The 23,623-nt window shown below is 41.6% G+C and overlaps 2 protein-coding genes across 4 annotated transcripts in view; one reads left to right on the plus strand and one right to left on the minus strand.

Moving 5' to 3' along the window:
• The first annotated feature begins 200 nt into the window (after positions 1–200).
• Positions 201–23,623, plus strand: part of tfb1m (transcription factor B1, mitochondrial) — a 37,105-nt gene continuing 13,682 nt past the window's right edge. For all 3 annotated transcript variants that reach the window (XM_004082631.4, XM_020713393.1, XM_020713394.1), the window contains exons 1-6: positions 201–412; positions 1,348–1,487; positions 1,925–2,076; positions 2,223–2,331; positions 2,417–2,568; positions 4,043–4,162. In XM_004082631.4, the coding sequence (XP_004082679.2) occupies positions 216–412; positions 1,348–1,487; positions 1,925–2,076; positions 2,223–2,331; positions 2,417–2,568; positions 4,043–4,162 (870 nt within the window). In that variant the 5' untranslated portion in view covers positions 201–215. The remainder of the gene's footprint in view (positions 413–1,347; positions 1,488–1,924; positions 2,077–2,222; positions 2,332–2,416; positions 2,569–4,042; positions 4,163–23,623) is intronic.
• On the minus strand, positions 11,731–23,485 carry cldn20 (claudin 20). Its single transcript, XM_011490507.3, has 2 exons — positions 22,815–23,485; positions 11,731–22,253 (listed from the first exon to the last, which is right to left on the minus strand). Exon 2 carries the CDS (start codon positions 22,134–22,136, stop codon positions 21,351–21,353), a length of 786 nt encoding a protein of 261 aa, XP_011488809.1. The 5' UTR covers positions 22,137–22,253; positions 22,815–23,485; the 3' UTR covers positions 11,731–21,350.

A 23,623-nucleotide genomic window follows, 5' to 3' on the forward strand; every position in this document is an offset into this window, starting at 1 on the left:
GACGCTGGTATTCAGTTAAAACCTCAATAAGTTATTGTTTTTGAGCTTAACAAAGAAAAACATAACTAAAATTATAGTTAAGTTGTTACGGCAGTTTCTACAGTTTTATAAGATGTAAACATGAAATGATATGGTGTTAAAAACAGACATTGAGCTACAGCTAAAATTGCACACTCCTTTGTGCTATTTTATTTTCTTATGTCAAAGTTGACCCAATGTACTGTAAAAAAAAATATTGCTCTCTGCAGGCAATCACCCGGTATTACATCAACAGTAAAACAGCTGTCTACTACGCCTACCTAAAATCCTATTGGTTAAAACCATTCTCTTCGTCACCCTATTGGATAAGCGTGCGTCAACGCGATGACGAAGGAGGAAATTCATTGACTCGACTGGAATGCACTTTGGAAACGTGGGTGAATCGACTGTTTCTTTTCTCTCCTTCGTTTTTCTTCATTGTGCTCATTTTGTCAATAAGTGCCACATTAAATGATTCCTTGAAACAGCGCGAGGTTTTTCTTGCGTCAGTAGCATTGAAGCGGGGTTTTTAACATAGCATTAGCATAAAGAAGCTAGCTCTGTCAGTTGTTGCAATCAATGTCAACGTGAGCTTGAGGCTCAAGGTTGGCGTTTGTTGGTTATTACGTCTTGGCTGTTTATTTTACGTTAACATAATTTTAGGCCATTTTTAAATGTTACATTATTGCACATTTTAAACTCAAGCGCCGTTGTAATTTTTTAAATCTGTGTAAATGATGATGAAAATATGTCAACATAAACTTTTATGAACTTCACTTAGCTGAAGAAGTATACTCTCTAAGTTTATTTTACTAACTAAGCATACTTGAGTTTATAGCAAGTTTAATATCGGAAATATAATTAAAGATTTCTTCAAAATTAATTTGAACATTTCAACTTAAGTTTACAATATATAGATAGTATTTAAAAAAAGTAAATGTCAAGTATACTGCCTCACTTTCAGTACAGACTAAGTTTGTAGTACACTAAAAATACTACTTTTTGCTTGGGAATAATTTAAAACAATGCAATCAGAAGGGTTAAACATGGTTTTCTATTTAAATGCTGCTACATTACCACTGGGTGGTGCCCAACATCTTTATTTTCAATTGTACAACAGTTTAAGAAGCTTCTAATTTCATGTCACGTGGGAATATTAGAAAGGCTCATATCAAACATTAAGATCTGCAGATTGCACAAAAATCTGTGAACTTTCTTGTCAGTATTTAATTGAAAAACGGAAATTACTTTCATTTATAGTTGACACAGAAAAATTTCAGAATGCTTTTTGGTACATTCGCTAATTTGTGTTTTTTTTTTCTTCCTCAGAATTAACATGGCAGTGGCAAAGAAAGTGGCATCTTTCCGCTTGCCTCCGCTGCCCACAGTGGGTGAACTGATAAAGCTGTACAACCTTCGGGCTGAGAAGCAGCTGTCCCAGAACTTCCTGCTGGACCTGAGGCTTACCGGTTAGTCATCCGGCTGCACTTTTTGCCTTTATGTTCCCTGCGGCCACTTTTTACAGTTCTGGTTTAGACACTGCTGTAGGATCAGTACTCCTTCTTCAAAGCCTGTATCTGCTTGTTTGCAAAGATCAACACTGACAGGCTGTTTTGTATGGGTAAGCTGAAGTAGATCTGCTAATATAAATTGACCTACTCCACTGTTTGCAACCCTGGAGAGCCAAAAGTGTAATATAATTATCGGTGATGCAGTGGAGGCCTGATCTGCTCCGTTGTCCTTCAGCAAGGTGACTTTTTAATTGATGTGTCTCAGCTCATCACAAGGACCCCTACAAGTAATAAAACAATGAATGACATCAATCTCAGTTTAAACAGAAAAATCAGCACAATATAATCATAAGTATCAGATGTTCTTTTTTTATTTTTTTATTTTTTTTTCTCAGATAAGATTGTTCGGCAGGCGGGCTGTTTAAATAACGCCCACGTATGTGAGGTGGGTCCGGGTCCAGGGGGAATCACTCGCTCTATCCTCAATGCTGGAGCTGCAGATCTGCTTGTTGTGGAGAAAGATTCACGCTTCATCCCTGGGCTGAAGGTACACAGCCATACTGAGACTGCTACACGGTTGCAGCAGTCTCAGTCTTTTTGAATTCAGCCTCATTAGCTGCTTGCAGAGTGACTAATGTCTATGCTGATGTAGGCGCCTTTTTAGATTGTTTCAGTTTAATGTCATTCCCACAGCTGTTGTCTGAGGCAGCACCAGGCAAGCTGAGGATCGTCCACGGTGACATCCTCACATACAGAATGGATCGCGGATTCCCAACGGACATCTCAAAGCCATGGGATCAAGGTGAGAGGAGGGAATAAGGTTTACAAAGCAGCCTAAATGAGTGTGACTGAAATGTATGTACACACAAATGTGTGGGCCTTCACAGAGCCACCAAACCTTCACATCATCGGGAATCTGCCGTTCAGCGTCTCCACCCCCCTCATCATCAAGTGGCTGGAAAACGTTGCAAACAGGACAGGACCCTTCGCCTTCGGACGCACTCGGCTCACGCTCACTTTCCAGAAAGAGGTGGCAGAGGTCAGTAAGTGCAGGCATTGAGTGATGTCTGCCAAAATATGGAAAAACCCTGATTTCACATATAAGAAGCACAGGCTAGAAAATAAGGAAAAATGGAGTCAGATTTTAGGTTATACTGGCGTTCTTTCTCCTAGGTACATGAAGAGCTAAAATATGGTTGTCTGAAATTGAAAGTTTTAGCTTGAAATTTTAAAATTTAAGTTTATTAAAACATATCTTCAAAATTTTAAAACTTAAAGTGCAAAACATTTAAAATTTTGATGACTATTTTCATTCAGCCTTTTTATACTTGAGAAACACTATCTCAGTCTAAACTGCTAGTTATGTGATTAGCGTTTTTAGAACCAAACAAAATTGTTTTTGGAATGAAAACGTAAAAAATGAACTGACATTTAATCGAATCATACCTTAAAATGAAAATACATTCAATGTTTACGTGTCTTACATTTTGTCACGATTCAAAGAATCACAATTAAGAATGGGATTGTGTTGATCGGTCATCATAAGAGGTCACCAGTACCGCTGCTTTAAGAGAAGGCTTCAATCCCAGTCCCTGAGGTGCAGCATCCAGCTTCTTTTCCATCTCTTCCGTTGCCCTTGCTGCCTCTCTTTGTTGCATGTGTATATCTTTTTAAACGTTCATTAAACATCAGGATGTCTTTTATTATTTTATTTTGAAAAATGTATACACTGTATGCTCTTTATGCTCACGCTCTACTTTTTTAACAAAATGTAACATTCACATGCCATTTGTCAGTTTATACTGCCACCTATTGGGTGTTTTATGAACTTCTATCTGCAGTAATTGTTTGATGTGGCAGCGTTATAAGGAGTACATTCCAAAATAACACTGGCCAATTTTTTTTTTTATCAGTGTTTAATGTAATCAAACATTTATCAACATTGAACATTGGATTAATATAGGTACATAGGATTCAGTGCTTGTGTTGTGCAGATCAAAGTTTGTACTTTCACTTGACTGCCAAAAAAACCACCTTTTTTTTATACAATAAGTTTAAGGTTTTTACATTTCTGTAGATCTTCACTGGAGTAGGTTTTAAGAACAGCAGGGATAAAATGTTTGAAACTATTTCAAAAGATTCAAAATGTCAATTAATATTCCCTTTATTTTTTTTATTTTAAAAGTACACAAAATGGTACAAATCCAGATGCTCAAACCACATTCAATTAGCATATGTGGGTAACTTTGGACAATCATTAACAATTAACATAGAAATGAAAAAGGAAAGAGCAATGTTTAATATTTATTATAACTTGATTTACAATAAGAACATTTCTGCTTCGTTTTTCAGTTTTTAATCTCTTTACAATAAAACTACAGCACATAGACACAGTAAAGATAGGTTTTTGTTTTGACAATGTTTTTCATGTCATATTTCTTGCTCATTTCCTGCTTTCATATGCTTTGGTGCCCATGAGCTTGTTGGTCAGAGGAGTTGTGGTGTCCTTGCAGAGGTTGACGGCCAGCACGGGCAGCAGGCAGAGGAGCCGTCTCTCCATCATGGCTCAGTATCTCTGTACTGTGCACAACTGCTTCACCATACCTGGCCGGGCCTTTGTCCCCAAACCAGAGGTAGGACTGCGGGGCGCTTCATTTGGTCTTTAAGTAAATTCATCAAACCTTGAGCGAATTCAAATTTATTTATTTTTTGGGTTTTTTTGTGAAGTACTCGTGAAAGCTAACCGGAGAATTTAGATGAATAAAATCCTTAAGTGGGATGATTGTTGATTTCAATTTCAATGCTGGTTATGTGAGAGCACACATCTCTCCTCCTTATAACCCCACCTTCAGAGGCCTCCTGTCTGTCACTGCTCCTCTTCTCCCACTTTAAGGCTTCATTAAAACAGGATCAGATCAGTGTTCTCTCTTCCATCTCTGCAATCTTTCCTTCTCCGTAGTAATTCCTGATGAAAAGATCGTCTCTCCGACTGCTTCTTCTAATGAGACCCTTCTCTTAATTCGGCCCAGTTTCTCGTCTATCAGAGAGAAGCTCAGTCTTATGCAACACTTGGTTTGAAGGTTTCATTTTAGATCCAGGGGGACATGCTCCAAAGTTTTAAATGTCTGTGTTGGCTGATGCAGAGATCCACTAAATTCTACTTTGAATTAGATACATACAAGCTATATTGAAGGCTCACGGGCGCTCCTGCATCTTTGAACAGAATAAAATAGTTTTTTCTTTTCTGAAATAACAGATTATGTGATAAGGGGGTGTTCACTGGGCTCTTATTGTTGGTATATATTTCATTTATTGCACAGACTAAAATGCTGTTGATTGAATAGGACCGGTCCTGATTATTCATTCTCCAGTATTTTCTCTTCATCCAAGCTGCTGTTTTTCTCTGCATTTCTTTTTCTCTTTATTTTTTGTGGGGGGGATTTGGTGCCTGTTTTTGCTCAAAGTCGTCTAATTTTAGTAATTGATTTCAAAAAATGTAAAATGTTTGTAATACGTATTTGTTCATTAAGAGCAATGGGCATCGTCGTGCTCAGAGGCACTTTGACAAATGTGTATGTGGGTTCAGATCAACTACAAACTACAAAACTAAGCCCACTTCAGCTCTTTTACTTGGCTTTCCTAAATTATAGAAGCATCAGAGTCTGCAGATCTAGTTCTATAATTCAGGGATGAGGACTCTGCATCTCTTCTAACTGAAATGAAAGTCTTTCCTTTACTGTTGGTTTTTTAAGATAAGATGTTCTTTATTGATCCCGCGTTGGGGAACTTCAATTGTTACAGCAGATCAGTACAAAAAGAATGAAAGGGTATTTAAAATGTGGAAAAATAGAAAAAGTAATAACATTAAACAAAAAGAAGAATCTACACCTATATACACTATTACGACTTAACATATGTTATACGTAATAATAAAATAAAATAAGGTAAAAGCCAGTATATTCAGATGGGCTATGGATGCATGATAACCGGTTTTGTACATGCATATTTAAACTGTGGCATTGTACAATTTAACAGCTGTTGGAATGAATGACCTGCGGAACCGTTCCTTCCTACATGGAGGGTGTAACAGTCTGCAACTGAAGGAGCTGCTCAGTGCCTCCACTACCTGATGTAGTAAGTGAGAGGTGTTCACCATGATGGATGTAAGCTTGGCCAACATCCTCCTTTCACCCACTTCCTCCACAAAGTCCAGTGCACAGCCCAGGACAGAACTGGCCCTCCTGACCAGCTTGTTGAGGCTCTTTCTGTCCCGGCCTGTGCTGCCTGCTCCCCGACAGGCCACGGCGTAGTGGATAGCAGAGGCTACCACAGAGTCATAAAAAGTCCTGCACACTGCAAAGGACCTCAGTCTCCTCAGAAGGTGGAGGCGAGTTTGGCCCTTCTTATACAGGGCATCAGTATTGTGAGTCCAGTCCAGTTTCTTGTTGAGGTGAACACCCAGGTACTTAAAACTGTCCACTACCTCAATGTCCGAGCCCTGGATGCTCACCGGTGTGCATTGTTATGTTCTCCTCCAGAAGTCAATCACCATCTCCTTTGTCTTACTGGTGTTCATGCACAAGTGATTATGCTCACACCAGTCCACAAAGTCCATGATGATGACCTGTACTCCAGCTCGTCCCCCCCCAACACACAGCCAACAATGGCCGAGTCGTCAGAGAACTTCCGGAGGTGACAACTGCCGGTGTCGTATGTAAAGTCAAAAGTCTAGAGGACGAAGAGGAACGGTGAGAGCACCCTGCCCTTAGGAGTCCGGTGCTGGAAACCACCACCTACAGTTGTGTAGCCTCGCATACTGTGGCCTGTTGGTGAGGTAGCCGGTCGTCCATGCAGTCGGTCGTCCATGCAGCCAGTCGTCCGTCCACTCCAGCCCCTTCCAGCTTCTCTCTCAGCAGAGCTGGCCAAACGGTGTTGAAGGTGCTGGAGAAGTCAAAGAACATGACCCTCACAGCGTTTCCGGCGTCCTCCAGGTGAGTTGGCGCTCGGTGCAGCAGGTAGATGACAGCCTGTAGGCAAACTGCAGCGGATCCATTGCGGTGCTGACCACTGAGCGAAGGTGGCTGAGGATGAGCCTCTCCATGGTCTTCATCAAGTGGGAGGTCAGGGCTACTGGTCTGTAGTGGTTTGGCTCTTTAGCGTGCGCCATCTTAGGAACTGGAAACACACAGGAGGTCTGCCACAGGACCGGGACCGTCTCCAGTCTCAGGCCCAGATTGAAGATGTAAGTGACCACCTCACAGAGCTGGTCAGCACAGTCCCTGAGCAGTCCGGGTCCGATGCCTTCTGGCCCTGCAGCTTTCCTGGTCTTAAGTCGCCTCAGTTCTCTCCTCACCTGATCAGAAGTGAGGCAAAGGGGGGTGGAGGTGGGGGGCAGAGATGGTATGGCAGTGGATGGGGGTGGTGTGCATTGATGAGAGTGCGTGGGTGTAGCTGCTGGACAGGAGATGTGTGAAGCGGAGGGGGGGAGGGCTGGAGTCAAACCTGTTGAAGAACAGATTTAACTCGTTGGCCAAGCCCTGGTCTTCATCAGATGCCACCGTGTCTGCTCTCTGTCCGTGACCAGTGATGGTCTTTAAACTTCTCCACACACCTCGAACGTTGTTGTTCTCCAGCCGCTCCTCCAGCTTCCTGCTGTAGCTGTTCTTGGCCTGTCTGATTTTGTATTTGAGTTCATGCTGAACTCTCTTCTGCTCCTCTCTTTCCCCTGAAACATAAGCCCTCCTCCTCTCCTTCAGTAGGGCTCTCAGCTCAGGGGTCACCCAGGGCTTGCTGTTGGAGAAACACCAGACCCTCCGAGTTGGTACAGTGTTCTCTACACAGAAGCTGATGTAGTCTGTGATGCAGTGGGTCAGGCTTTTGACACTTAAAGTCACTCTCTCACCATCTTTTGATCCATTTTAAGTGTTCCCAATGACCTTTTAATTCAACGTTTGAATGTCTCAAAACAAGACTTCAGAAAAGCTGTGAGTCCTATAGATGCCTGTATGGACACATCAAATGTTTAAAAACGCAGAATAAGAGGCCTTATAGCTTATTTACAAGCTTAATCACTAAAGTCTCATTGGAGGTTTTTCAGGCAACACGTGTAATTATTTTTTACACCTCGTGTAGAATCCTTGAAGCGCTAACGGTGTGTATTTTATTTCCCCATTTCCATAAAAAATCCCACCTAGGTAATTATGTAATTGGGAACAGTCCCTGAGCTCAATGGTGCGTTCAGAACTTCCACACCAGTGAGGAAAAATGGGAACGGAATACCTACTGGGAACTGGAATGTTGTTCAAAATACCACATCGTTCAATAAAATATTGATTCATATGATATATTTCAGCTCAGAAAACAAATTTGTTGGCTTTAAAAACCCGTTTTCAAATAAATAACTGATATTAATGGAAGAGGTGGTGTTTTTATGAATACATTTATGAATTCTTGAACAAAAGACCAATGAGAAAGCAAGCAGATTTGGCCTGGGGAAAAGAAGTACATGAAATTGCTGTACAGAAAAAACCATCTTGCATGTGAGGAGCTCGTCTTTTACAAAGTAAATATTGATTTGAATATTGATTTTCAAACCTAGTTTCAGTTGGAACCGCTTGTGTTGTGTTGCAACATATCATTTTCAGACTGTTTTTTTTTTTTGTTTTTTTGTTTTAAACCTTCTAGTCTACAGCACTAGGATATTTGGGGGGGTCCAGGTCCACAAAGCCAAGATGTACAGATGTATGTAAAATGAGTGCAACTAAACAAATTATTTAACAGTGTTGTATGAGTTGAATTTTGCGCCGAACATGTAAGAAATCTAAGGCAGGAAGGGCCTTTCGCTGCAGTGAGTCTCACTCTGCACCTGCATGCACTGCAGATGAGTCAGTGCCCCTCACAGCCCAGGGCCTCTCCCCTCAGTTAATGTTTTAATGGGCACTTGGCCGGATTGATATCATTAAGACGGATGATGACTGTTTGATGAGCAGGCCTCTGTGCTGCAATATTTTTATGCCACCACCTCCCTCTCTGCAGCGGTCTGTCTGCTTTTGTGTCATGCAGCAACAAAAAAATGTTGTTTACGGATTCACACCGAAGTTTTCCTGCAGACTTGCAAAAACGTTCCAGCTGTTGTAGCATGAAAGCCTGTGAGCAAAGGGTGGATTTAGATTGTGACATTTAAGAATATAGATTTTTTTGGCAAAGATATGTTTGTCTGCAAAACTGATCTATTGAACAAATTAAAAAAAATCCAAGCTGCATGTTTTTTTAGAGCCAAAACAGGTTTGTTTTTCTTTTGGTCTGGGAAAAAGGGAAGGTTTTAAAGCAGTCAAAACAAGGCTAGCATTAGTTGTAGTCACTCTTTCTTTGTCATTTATCAAAAAAACAAATTATGATTCTGGAGCTTGCATCTTTGTTGGACATCGCCAAATGTTTGTTAACCCTGAATGTGATGCTAAATGTGTTCTCTCTGGCAGACACAGCTGCTTAATGACTGCATTTAAGTAAAACATCAACAGGAGTGCTGAGCCAGTAGAAAATAGCAAACAGGCCAGTAGAAAAAACAAATAGAAAATAGCATTGCTTCCTTCTGAATGCACTCCAGCACATTCACGTGTAGTGCAGCCTTCTGGAAATGTTAAACTCTCAGCAAGTTGATCTTCTCAAAGCGGTACAGTTTAATGTTTAAAGTCCCTCCAGTCATCTTCTGATTTATTCTAAAAGTGTTCTAAGTGGTCTATTAATTATGATTATGCTGTTTTTAGGCAACATCCAAAAAAAGTGTAGTTTTTTTTAAGACATAGTTTCTGCAGAGCAGCAGTAGTTCATTTAAAATTCACCTCTGAATTGTGGGCGGGACTGTTTGCACAGAGCAGCCCCCCCCCCCCCCCCCCCTTCCCCTCTCCATTCCTGGGTGTAGCAGGAAGATTGTGGCCCACCCAGCATAATTTATACATCACTACTACACCCTTTTTTTTTTTTTAAATGTCTTTTTTTTCCGTCTGCTCCTGATTCGGAATTATTTGAAGAAAGATCTACTCAGAAATGCAATTTTAAGGTTAATCATCAGAAAAATGGCAAAAAATCACAACTTTCATTGGAGTGGGTGTTTAATGTAATACAATTATGTTCCCTTTTCTGCTCAGAGAAGCTTTGTGTGCTGACTAGGTCAGGTTGTTTTAACGCTGCAGCAGACTGCCGTTGCTTCCTCCTCTGATGTGTCTACTGTACACTGACCCTGTTTAGGATTTTGGGGAAAAAAAGCAACAGTAGCTTCTAAAAATAGCAGTCAAATCTCAATTTGTGATTTAAAGCCTTATGTTGTTGTTTTGTTGTGCAGTCGTTCCAGTGGCTCAGCGTTTTCAGGGACCATGCATGTGTGCACACCTATAGCCAATAAATCAGCTCAGCAGTCTAATTGGGGTATTATCTTGCTACGGCTGCAGCTCAAGGATCACCGATTGTGTTAATGAAGAGAGATTTGTTCGCTGTGAAGCACAACCAGGCCTTTGTCTTTTTTTTGTTTTTGTTTTTTTGTCATTGCAGTGACTTAATCCAAACAGCATTGTGTTTTTGTGTCCGCTTAGTCCCACACACATTAGCATTGGTGTGACACGAGGGGTAATATCTGGAATGAGAGGGACTGTCTAATCCGAATCACAAGGAGCCATTAAAATAATTTTTAAAAGGCTGTAAATTTACACACACAAAAAACCGACTAAAAGAGAACAGCGTTAGCTGGAGGAGTGTGTTGGTTGATTGGGACCTGGAGCTGACCAGTGTGGGAGGAAATGTTGAATCTATTCTAAATCAGCAGCTGGTGCCCCCGTATTGGCATGAGGTGTGCAGATAGGCTCTTATCCCTGCTGTTTAATTTATCCCTGTCCGCTGCACTTCTCTTTTGTCACAGTGACTGACTGAGATTGCCCTTGAAGCTGTCTGGGAGCTGCAATTGGCTGCTTCCACAGTGCGCCCCCCCCCACGCCGCCTCAGGCTCAAAGTGCTTGGGGTCTGCCTTGCATCACATCACACCCACCTCCTGCTCCTTATTAGACACTTTCCTTCTGTTAATTCTCACGTCAGTAGACAGTGAGCGATCCCTGAACTATTCACACCTTTGCTTTTATCTGATCTCGCCAATGGCTGCCTAAACTACGCAGAGGACTGGATTCTCTCTGGTTGCTTCAGTCATGTGTGCTTAATGCAACTTTCACACTGGGCACGTGGCGCTCACATTCAGCGCGTTCTTGAATGCACTTAGAGCATACAGTGTTCACACAGGACAGTCACTACTCCATACTAGCGCATGTGCCTACAGTTGGAAGAGGATGGGTTCGAAATGTCAAAGCGGGGCAAATCTTGTGAATGTCGCTCCAGGCTTTTTCTTTCACAGCTCTGTTCTGATATATGAAAGACTTTGTGTCCTATAATTCCGTCTGGGCACAAATTGCAATTATTAATTTCTCCTCCATGATCAATTTTCAAACTGTTGGCACTTCCGTGAATTAAAAAGGAGGCTACTATATGTCGCTACCAAATCAGAGTCCCTGATTGGTCAGATTTCAACTAAGTTTAGCTTGCAACACGTGTTCAATAGTCACGTGTTTTATTTGTAGAGAAAACCAAAAACTGACAAAGAATTTTGCGTAGCAGTGCCTAAAAAGCGAGAGTTTTAAACGCGGAAGCCAGAAGCACATTAACTGGGGTTTACACAGACTTCATTGGAAGCTTGAACAGCGTGTTGTTGAGAGCGGGGTAAACGTAGCTTTAGACTATAAGTCAGCTTTCATCATCGCTTTGTTTGTAGCTTCAACATTTAGACACGGAGTTCAGATGTTTGTCTGGATTTTCATCTTCTTTGTAACAAACCCGAAAGGACTTTTGCCAATAATTTATTACATTATTATTATTTGCTTTCCCTTTATCATCAAGACCTTCATTTCCACCCTTAACGCCATCTTTCACTGCATCCATAAACCACTGTCAGGTCACGTCTGGTATCTCCATCCAAAGCGTTTTGGTCCTAAAATACTCCACGTGCTTTCTTTGCACAAGACTAAACCATCTGTCTCGACTTTCTGTCTTTGTCGTCAAACTGTCTTACCAGTGCTGTTCCTCTAATGCGCTCATTCCTGATACTGTCCATTCTTGTCATTCTCCATGAAAATCTGAGCATCTTCAACACTGCCCTCTCCAGCTCTTTTTTTTTTTTTTGTCAGAGCAACCATCTTCTATCCATCCAAGATAATGGTTCTGTGTTGGTGTAAGCCTTCAACCACAAATCACTTCCGATCCACTTCTATTTAAAAGTCTACTTTCTTGACCTGCCGAATGCCTTTAGGATTCACAGGGTTGCTGGAGCCTGTCCCAGCTATAGTTGGGCATATCAGGGGTACACCCTGGACAGGTTGCCAGTCCATCCCAGAGCCAAATAAGCACACTTACATTCACACCTAAGGGCAATTTAGTCACCAGTTAACCTATAAAGCATGTTTTTCTACTGTGGGAGGAAGACGGAGTGCCTGGAGAAAACCCACACATGCACCGGGAGAAAATTCCACACAGAGAGGATCCAGCCAGAATTTGAACCAGGGCCTCATCACTGTGACGGGATTGTAAATAAATACTTTATAGCTTTATTTGTCTTTAAAATGTATTTTTCAAGTGTGAAGTTCAGATCTGCTTCATGACTGTAATCTGAGACTACCAGCTGCTTAAAGCCACTGTTTGACATTCAGTAAACGTTTCATACTGGAAAGGGATTAGTAGATGACAAAATTATAATTTCTAAGTGCTGCAGCTCACCCACCTCATCTTCTGCTCCATCTTTGGTCTCCTTGCTGTCGCCGGGGCACTGCAGGTCTCCAGTCCAGAGCTCTTCACGGAGCTGTCAGCACCTAGAGGTCAGTGTTGATGGCCACATAAGCCTAAACAGGAGCCAATTAACAACACACTCCCGCTCCATCTGGATGGAGGTTTAATATGTGGGGTTATTAACAGTGTTGTTGCCAATTACATACTCGGATGGTGCATCACCCCCGTGTTCTAATCAGTCAAAATGATGGATGAATGTCAGACTTTTCTGTCATCAGGATAAAAGGATAGAAACCATAGTCCTAAGAAATCCACTGAATCAGAGGAGTGGAAAAGCCAAACATTTTACTCAAGAATGGGATTACTTTAAAATAATATAAAGAAAAAAGGGATAGTGAGTCACTTTGCCTACATAGTTAAGCTGTGTTCACACAGAGGCGACCAGTTTCCATGGATAGTCAATGGTACGTCCTGGCTACTGTTGGGCAAAGGCGGCATACATAATGGAAGGTCGCCAGCCTGTCACACGGAGAGAGCCGCTACGAGAGGGGAAGGCAGCCTGCTCAGGCTTGCTAAACGTTGTGATATCTTTTCTTATTTTCATAGAGACGGTAATAAAAACGGTCCCCTAATTTTATTTTTGTTTTCATTTTCCCCTCTCGGGTTACTGCGGGACAGTGAGCCTTCAAACTGGGTCACAGAGAGACAGAAACGCCTCGGAGGCGGCTGTCTTACAGACACAGGTCTCAGAGAATCTTTGAATGATCACTTGAACCCAGACGTGGAGACGTGATTACAGATGTTTTTGTAGCGCTCCTCATAACAATTAAATCTCTCATCCGTGTCTACCATGCATTGTAAACGGCATAAACACAGACACTGTAGCGATCAGGCTATAATCATTAGCTAGAAGCTCCTCCCACACGCGGCCATGGCGTCAAGGTCAGGAACACGTTTTTGGAAAGGCGGCAAAAGAGAAGCGGATTACGCAAATAAGCTGCGCAACTCGCGTTCAGTGTGAACGCAGCTTAAGACCGCAGCTGCAAAACTCTCCTAAAGTTTTGATTTTAAATCTCATTTATTCTTCAGTTCATTTTTAGTGCTCCAGTTCACAACTGTGGGTTTTTCAAGACACAACAATGCTAAAAAAAAATTAAATCAAGGTGGAGAAAAATCACTAAAGTCATCATTAGTAAAATAAAATTAAACATGAAAAAATTGGTATGGTCCAAGTTGGTCTATATTAGTATTTCTTAACCTTTTTCAGTTTTCTTTTTTTGTCGTTTTGTGCCCAAAAGCCAAGTATTCTTTAACAAGTGCTTTTTTTTTTTTTTTTTTCAAATGCACAGCCATGGCTTACAAGATGAGACTATATTTTTCAAGTATTTATTTAAAAAAAATATTTATCAGTCTGCTTGAAAAATACCTTGAGCTTTTTTGTGAAACTTGTTTATTAGCATTCTATGAAAATTACAAAAGTTGTGTGTTTTTGAACAACAGTATCACAGAGTGCACCATCAAGTAGGGATACACAAATTCCTTACCAAACGACCACTGATCTGGATCATTCCAGTAAAAAAAAACACAAAGACAAAGTGTGAGTGTTGTGAACAAACATGTTATATATTATTATATTTAAACATTATCTATACTGCATCAAACATGTTAGTGCAAACATGTTGAAACCCTCCTGTTTATTATGTTGTTGGCCACAACATTGTTTCTCTGGTATTTAGTTACTCGCCTAAAACTAATGCATTAAAATTAGTATAAGGATTAGGTAATGTAACTGTTTAAAATTAAAATATATTACTGCACTGATTTAGACTTATATATATTCATATATTATATCCATTACATTGTAAAATGTAGAAAACTGGATCAAGACAAATATTAAAACTTTACTTTACTATTAAGGAAGATGGAATGTCAAAAAGAAAAGTTGCATGATGAGCAAAAATGCTATTAAGTGGCTGAAGAGGCTGAGAGGGAAGAACACTGACAATAAAGTAACTTGGAGTTGATGGATGCACTGAAACAGCGCCTGAAGGGGAGTGGCTTCCCCGCACCGCTACGGAGTACGTGAAGACGTATCTGTGACAGAGATGAATCTGAGGAGCGAGTGAGGCGTTCCTCCAGCAGACGCTTGTCTCCGCCCGCTCTGAGTAATGGCTGCATCAGCCACCATCCGCCATCTAACGAGAGAAGAGCCCTACAGATGTTCGTCTTGTTCTCGGTCATTTGGCAGGAGCAGAGGCCAGATGAGCGGAGCTCTCAAGCTACATTTCTTAATGCTGCACCGAGCATCCACAGACTCTGGCAGCTGTTAGAAATGCACTTTAACGTTTACATTTGCTCAAGATTGAGGTTCGATTTTTGTTCTTTCTTCAGATACGCTGTCTTGTGGGTTTAAAATATGTTTCTTTTAAACTAGAGCATATGGTTTCGTGTTTCCCACCTGGGTTCACTGAAGCACTTGATGTATGTCTTCTCTGTGACCTCAAGTGACCCAAGTCTTGCATCAACAGTAGCAGGGAGCCGACCGCAAAGGCCGCACTGTAATTTCTTTTGTCCCGCCACACATTACATTCATACACACACACAACTCATCTGGAGCTATTCATATCTTTTAAACGGGGTCAAATGCCGTATCGAGGAAAGTTATTTCAATGACTCGTGCCGGCCGGGAAACCGCCAGAAGGCACGGTCTCAATACTTCACAGAGCCAAGGTAAAGCAGGGCTAAAAATACTCTTCTTTTTAAAATGCAGAGGCGGGCAGAGTTAGCGCTAGAGCTTATCTCCACTTCTGCTTACAAGGATTTGTGCCAACTTAAACCGGACAAAGTGCTTTGTTAAATTCAAACTAAATCCAGCTTTGTTCATGTAGCAGCCACACTCCAGGAGGTTCAGGTTTTATTTCTTTTTTCTATTATCTTAAAATTTAAAGACAAAAAAAGCTGTTAATCTGCTAAACAGAAATGAAACATCACATTGATGTTAAAGTAAAAACAAAAACAAAACCCTTTGATTGAAAGAAAATCCAGAAAGGTAAAAAATTAGATTTGTGAACTTAATTTAATTTGAGTGATTTAGGGAAGCTTTACACAAAATCTCTGAACAATTTGGTTGGAAAAAAAAGAAGAATTCTGCACTAAATAATTGTTTTGCTTTTGGAATAATATTTTTCAAAATCGTGGCACTAAAAATTGATCTTTTAAAGCATAAAACCTGGTGCTTTAAATATATTTTTACCCTCACAACTTCATGACACATACGTCATGAAAACTTGACTTAATGAGTCAAAGAAGATATAAATATTTTAGTTTCATCTTTCATTTTTGTATTTATTTCATTTTTTCGGATACATTTAGGTGTTTGTATTTAGTTTTTATGAAAGTCAAAACATATGTGAGGAAAAGAAAGAAAATCATCAAAGAAGATAAATCTACAATAGATTTATTGTAAATATTTACTGTAGATTTATTTTATAGTATTTTCTATCATTAATAAGCTATCATAATTTTGCTTAATGATGTTATTTTTGGTATTTTGGAGCAAATACTGCAAATTGTATATCATTATATACCATAGTGCAGTTACTTAATCTACACAGTGAGTGCTTTTCTGACTTAATGAGCTGTTTGCGCTCTGTTCTCTCATTAATCTTTTTCACTATAACTCTGCATAATTTCCAGTGTATTTTCTCCCATCAAAGGTAATGTCAGTTACAAAACAGAGACGCACCAGCACCTTTCATGCGTTTAGCCTTCTTCACCTTCATCTTGCAGAATCTGGCAGAGCGGCGGCTGCATGCACCGTGCACAAAGCTGAAATATTAAAAGGCCTCCTTTGAACTGTCGGCCTGCATTGTTTTCCTACAAGCTCTCCTTTTGTCATCTGCGTAGCTTTTACTACCTTTGTCAGCAGTTTACTGCGCAGCCAAGGTCGTTTCTGCTATTCCCTCAGCCTCACGCGAGCAGCGGAGCCTCTCCAACAAAGAGAGGTCATTCCTCCCTCCGTGCAGATGACTGCATTAAATGTCTTGTATGAACATTCATAAAGAGGCATTACGATGGGATTCTATTTCATTCTTTGTGTCAGACACAAAGCTGGGCGCCGTTGTTGCTTCTTTAATTCTTTCCATTATTTTTGTTTTGCCATGTTTGTAACTGAATCGTAATACAAACCAAATGGTAGTCCCGCACAATAAATCAAACATTTATCATTATCGCGATATCAAGCTGTGCAATACACATATCGCAAAAGACGGCGAAAATTAGAAATGGTAAATGGCGATAAATGGTTACTTTAAATGTGCTAAAACAATCTTATGGCAGCTTGAAGTATTTAGCGAATCCTATGTAGACGAGGGTCATTTTGAGAATAATTTACCGGTAAGTATGTTAACTCTTATTTAAATTGAACCGTTGCAGTGAAATGGAAATGATGTTTTTGGTTGATTTGTTCATGTATCCCAAGTTATATCGTCGTCACAATATTGATCATTAATCCAGCAAATCGCAAGTTTTCCTCATATTGTACACCCCTACCAAATAACATTTGACTTCGTAGAGGAAAATATATTATAGAAATGTTACCGTCTCCTGGAAGTGTCAAGCTCTCACTTCACTTCATCTGCAGATTCCATACTGCAGCAGCTCTAAGGTGTAAGCCTTTCATGGGAAAAAGGAAAAAAAAAAAGGCTAAACACACAGAAGAGCGATCTTATTGGCGTCTCCCTATGTGGGGAGTAGTTATTTGATGTTCACCCGTGTTGCAGAAGCAAGAAGAGTGGGTGAACTAGCACCTTTAATAATCCATGGTATTTTCAGGAAGGCGTTTCTTCTCTCACTGGATATCGAGGAGGTTCCCACACGCTGTAATGAGAGCCCGAGTTCTAACTAATTTAATAAGCACTCCATGTGAAGCGCATACACTATAGGACATGGATATTAAATAAAATACTGCGCTGGAATCTGATTTGAAAGGAGCTCTGCTTGCGGCTAAAGACTTTCATTCTTACGCTTTAAAAACTTTGATCATTTGCGGCAGAAATTGGAGATTGTGTCTGCAGTTTTTATATCTGTCTCTACACACGGTAGCTTTTTGTAGATTTATCTCAGCAAAATGAGTTTTCATGTTAAAAACAAGTCGTTTTGTTTTGGGAAAATGTCCAATCTTCAACAATATTTAACCCCTTCATGCATAAGTTTATTTCCAGCTATATATATAAATATAAATATAATACATTTCAGTTTCATTTTTGCTTTTAATTGAGATAGTTTTGGAGCCAAAGTGGTTTGTTGAATATTTGTATTCATAGACATCAAGGGATTAATGCCAGGATAAGCTTTTTATGAAGTACTTTTGTACTTTGAATTTTCAGTTCAATTACTCAAAAGGCACAGAAGAACTACATGTAAATGGTATTTTGTAGCTAAAATAAGTTATTTAAATTCTAAATTTGTCACAGGTTGTCTGATAACGCTGCTTTTGTTCACACAATTTATTACATTTGAAAAACTTTTTTTCTTGTTAGAATACATCCATTTAAAACAGTTTCTTACTTCTTAAACATTCTGAATGATGTACCATCAATAAGTCATACATTTTGTCAGATAAATCAGCCAGCTCTGATAAAAACAATGCCTTCAAACTCCCAGGGGAGTTGTTGCTGTTGATGCTTCCAAGTGCTAGCTTTTGCAATCATCTCATCAAACACGGTGTGAAGAGCTTTTTAAAAAAAAAAAGAATTTGCACACAGAGATGTTTTATGGATGTCTGTCTCGGACTGATCCTGCTCTATCCGAATGCCTGAGCAGACCTTCGGGAACAGCCTGTACCAGTGAAAAACTGGCAGCAAAAGGAATACCATCTTCATCCCCATCAACTCCAGCCAGCATGTTGCGTTCACAAAATAGTTTTATTGGTAAAAAATAGAACTACTTGCACAAGCAAATTGAGACAACTTGATCAGAACTTGTGGAACGGTCCATCATCACAAAGATGCACTGGCAAAGTAAGAAGTGCTATAGCATTCACAAAAATAAGCTGCAGTTATCAAAATGATAAACCAACATCTCAGTACAGTATATGCTGGACAGTTACAACTTTTGGCGACTTTTAGGACCTAGTCACATTACTGTCTGGCCATTTAGAAGCAAATGAAATTGCGTGCCGATGATCAAGCTGCACAGTCACAAAAAGAAGTTCATTTAGCCCTGCTAAATCCTACCAGACAGAAATGGCACCATTATTTATTCATTTATTTATTTCGTCCTACGTGCAGTCTGTGTTACACATTTGTTCTGGTCCAAAAAAGCTTAAGGTGCTCAGCTATTCAAACCAGACTGATGGCAAACAATAACACACAATAAAAGTGCACTGAATAGTCTTCTTATAAAGAAGATATGGCATGAATATGGCGTTGTGTCTAATACGGAAATACCTGAAGGACTTCTCAACCTTGAAAAAAAAAAAAACTAGACGGTTGTGTACAGTCAGTACAGCAAATCCCAATTCCTAACACAAATTATTGAAGACCCCTTGATGCCTAGTTATTTCCAAATATGAAAAAAAAAAAGATGAATGTTTTTGCTTTCAAATTGATGCCAAATTAAGGCAAGTTTGGAGCCGATTTGCATGGATGCGTGTTTGCATCAACAGGTGTCAAGAGGTTAATAATATTATGAACATGTGTTAGGTTTTTCTTTCTTCTTAATTTTGGTTCAGGGTTGGGGGTGTCTGCTGTAACCCTCGGTCAAGATGTTACCATATTTTTCTCTTTTGCGTCTTCCTGTGCTTTTGAATTGAGACACAGAGGATTTAAAAGAAGCCTCAAAGGCCTAAAAGCTGCACTGGACTGTACACAGACATCCAGCTGACTGAAGACTTTCTGGCAGAACAAACCTTAGATCCATAAAACATTTCAGATGCAGAACCCTCATACAACCCAATAAAAAAATAAAACAAACACAACTCCAGTAATTGTTCAAACGAGTCATCATGAGACATAATTTGGCACATTCACCAAACACATAACGTGTCAGTAGTCGATGACATGGCACATTCTTTACTCTGTTTATTGCATTGCTTATGGGCGCCTGGGCAGTGAGTTATTGTCAGGGGCCAGTTCTATCTGCAAAAAAAACGCAAAGATGGCTGAATCGGGTTGGGGTACAAACTGGAGCCCCACGGAGCTGCCGGTGCCGGCGGGGGTGCCCACAGAGATGCCTGTGGTGTGCTGGCATCAGCCTGCAGGTGGCGAGCTGAGCTTAGCCATCTGCTGTCCCCCAGGAAGCTGCATGTTTGTGAGCTAGAATGTGCAGATCTGTACATCACAGCCTGTCCAGAGCACAAACAAAATATTCCTCTGAGTATAAGAGTGACACATACTAGAATATAAGCAAGAAAGCATATCCCTGCCAGTGGAATATGAGTAGGTATGGGGGGGGTCGGTTACGTGTGCGTCAGGAGGACATGCTTCCAACATGCAACAGCACTCTTCCATCAGGGATCATATCCCTGTGACACAGAAATGGCAGGAGGGAATGAGTGGTTAAAAGTGAGAGACTAGGGTTTTAAGATGCTAAAACCTTCGGGCGGCGGTTGCATAGGCTGCTGACGCACTTGAAAAACAAGTCACATATGGAGAATGACTCAAACCTTTTTTAGCATCCTGCCACACGGCTACTTGATCAGCTCAAGAAGCTTCACCTTTCCTTGGCTTTGCCCCGGCTCGGATTTTAACCCCGTGCGAAGCCCCCCTCCGTTACAGAAACAAGTTTTAAAGGGAAGAATTTTCTAAAAAAAAAAAAATGTTACCTTAATGTTAAAAAGTGCAGCACAGAGGTGGAATGATGGAGGGAAAAAAAACCTGCTCCCTCCCTTCCAAACAACTTCTTAGATTAACACGCACATAACCCCAAACTAAAAGGATTTTTAAAAAAATGAATGCCGTTTCCATGGCAGTGCAGACGTGGATGACAGAAGTGAAAAGCTCATGCAAAAAGCTTTTGAATGTTTATCGCATGCGTGAAGGCACACACAAGCATGTGTGAGCATGGAGGGGGATGGATTGTGATGGGTAGCCGCTGCTGGAAAAGGGAATCAGACGGTGCATCTCATACTGTCAAGTCCTCTCCACCCCCCACCCCCCGCCCATCTTTCCACCTGCAGAGTCGCAGACATATGCCTGTCTGCATTTTCTCCAATCCGGAGTGGGAGCCCACGTCTCGTCCTCCTGACAGTCGTCTTTGAACGTTGCAGCAGGGTCATGTTTCTACAGCATTTCAGGCACAGGCTTTGTGTGGCTCAGTCTTTTTACCAGGCATTCTGCTGTATTAATACACAGACAGGCTCCACACTTCATGCTTTAGAGGCAAAATATCCTCATTCTACAAGCTAACAAAAATATGACCATTGATTTCAATCATTCCAGGTTGCATTCTAGTGGATAAGTGTACAAAAACTACAATGGCTCGCTATGAAAGGGCTTTTACTTACTGCTCTCTGGTTATTGCCTAGTCTTTCCAGTGGTGGGAACCGATACAAACGATTGTAAATAGCAGCTAAATAATTGCTTCCTTTTTTATATATATATTTTTTTTATAAAATCTAAATTCAAACCTTTGGTGGGAGTGAGGGGTGGGGCTTCCTTATTTGCTTAATCCATTCCCCCAGGGAGCTCTTTCTGTGATTTACTGGTGAAGGACGTTGACATTTGGTTATCGGGTTCCTTCGACTCTGCAGCACCTTACACATTCCCGCTGTTTGTTCCGATGTGCCGCGCAGGGGGAGGGGAGGGGGGGATTCCTTCACTGCTTTGTGCTTGCAAAACGAAAAAACAGGAAACAAACAAGGAGGAAGGGGAAAATAGATTGAAAGTTCTTGCCCTCCTCTTTTTCTCCTCAGCTTGGAGTAAAGCCCGACGTGCAGCATCGGCTGTGACGGTTTTCCCCTCAGGTTTTGCTCCCTTTAACAGAAGTGCACACGCTGCTGCTTTATTATACATAATCCTGAAGGCTGTAGCCTGTCTTATTGTCTAATGGGGAGAGTGAGCAGTACTGGTGCTGGAGCTCCTGCTGCTGCTGGAGTAGCTGTTGCTGCTGCTGCTGGAGCAGCAGTTTGTCAGGCGGAGGGAGCAGAATCAGGTCCTGAGGGCCATGCCTCTTCCCCGAGCAAGACATGCAGAAGATGGACCCCCCCACAAAAAGGAATCCCGCTGAAACAAAGGCCACGTACACGGCACCTCCGGGCTCAAACTTATTGCTCTCGGGCACGCTGGAGTCCAGGAAGCTGGTGATGACCTCCTTGGTGAACCACGAAGCGGGCACCAGGCACAGAAAGCCTGCAGCAACAAAGCAGCCTCCACTAGCGATAGCAGCGTGCCGCTTGGAGCGCCGTCCTCCTCCCCAGCGTGTGCATTTTAGACCCAGGGATGCCAGGCAGAGGCCCATGGCGGCGAGCACGCAGCACAGCACCATGGTGGTGCGAGCAGTCTGCAGATACGCAGGGAGCGACAGCACCGAGTACTTCAGTGTGCAGCTGAACATCCCGGTGCTGTACCACGTGCAGTCCATCCACAGGCCCTGCATTTGGGAGATCGCAGTGATGATGTTGGAGCCCACATCCGCACTGACCTTCCAGTTGGGCAGCAGGGTGGCCAGAGTGGCACCCATGATGCCCAGCAGCGCCAGGACAAATCCAAAAATCTGCATTCCTGTGGATGCCATGCTCCGCTTCAGGTCAGTGTTGCTGACGCCTCTGCCGTCGTCCTCTCCAGGCTGCATTCACCCAGCGCCAGCCAGGCTCTTCAACCCCGCCGCCTAGCTGCCTCTCTCCAGCGTTTTAGTGGTGCAACCAGCTGCCAGTGAAATCCCCCGTTCCTCAGCTGTGGCTCCACTGGACTGGAAGATGGAGAAGAAAATGAGAAATTGAATTGAGACGGGTCCCCTTGAACTCCCTCCTTCATTATCATCTCAGTCAGCGCACACAGACTTTTTGCTGTCTGGAAACAAAAGGCGGCTGGAGAAACAAACAGCAAGATCTGCTTCTGGCTGACAATAGGTAAGCAAAACACAAGGGGACTGTGTGCATTTTCTATTTGCTGTCGTTGCTTGAACATCGAGCTGAGAGGGAGAAATGAGTTTGTGGTCATTCTTAAAGGTATGTCGACTTAAAGCTGCAGAGCTCATACACGACACTTTGATTTAACTTGAATATTCCAATCCTGGCTTTTAAACACCCAAACAACAGAGTTTAAAGATAAAACGCTCCTAATAATGTTTGCTCCAACACAAATAAACTTTTTCAACACACAGATTTCTAACCCTGTATCTGTCTTACTTTTTAGCAGATATTTAGGTGGGGATTCTTATTCGACTGATTCATCTTGCAGCTTCAATTAAACCGAGTTCATTTGTTTGCGATCTGATAAGGAGGAAACAGATGATAAAATAGCCTCTTACCGGGGCTGGTGCAGAGCTGGAGCTGACGCGTCACGTTGTTCGCAGCGATCCCAAAAAACTGTAAAATCGCAGGCTGGTGAGGGGGCGAGGAGGAGGACGAGTCGGCCCGATCCGCCGATCCATTCAAGCCACCCATTTCCTTAGCAACAGCGCATGAGAGACCACACATGCTCGACTGGAGCCTGCCAGGAGTAACTGTAGAGCTGCTGCCGCCGCTGCTGCGGTCTCCCTCTTTCTCTCCTCCTCCCGCTCCGCTCTTTCTCCCCCTCTTCACCAGGCTGTGTGTGTGTGTGTGGGGGGGGGGGGGGTATGTGTGAGCGCACTCAGCCTCACTACTTAAATAGGGGTTACACAGCAATGTTCATATCAGGAATGCTGTTGTACTTACATTCCCTCATGACAACAAAGAGCTAGTCTGTTTCTTTCTGCCTTTAGACAAGTCTCCAACTCTTCGTTCATATTTACAAAGCGGCGTTTTACCAAAACCTTTTCAAATCTCTTTTCATCATCACAGTCTCCTTAACCCGCCTCTAAAGGAAACCAACAGAATTACATTTTAGTCTGAGAAAATAAATCGGCATTTCTTAGTAAACAGAAACCTTTTATTATTAAATATTGTTTTTATTTTTAGTCAAACTTTTAACAAAAGTCCGTTACTGATGTTTTTGCACTTAATGTTTCTTTTTTTTTTTAACCTGTTCTGTCCAACAGCTGAGCAAACAGATTAGAGCTGAAGGCCTTTTGTTTTGGACAGGTTTTACTATCACAAAAGGAGGTTATATAGCTTCGAGAAACCAGAGTGTAGATTT

The sequence above is a fragment of the Oryzias latipes genome, chromosome 22 (genome assembly GCF_002234675.1).
Source record: "Oryzias latipes chromosome 22, ASM223467v1".
In the NCBI taxonomy this organism is placed as follows: domain Eukaryota; kingdom Metazoa; phylum Chordata; class Actinopteri; order Beloniformes; family Adrianichthyidae; genus Oryzias; species Oryzias latipes.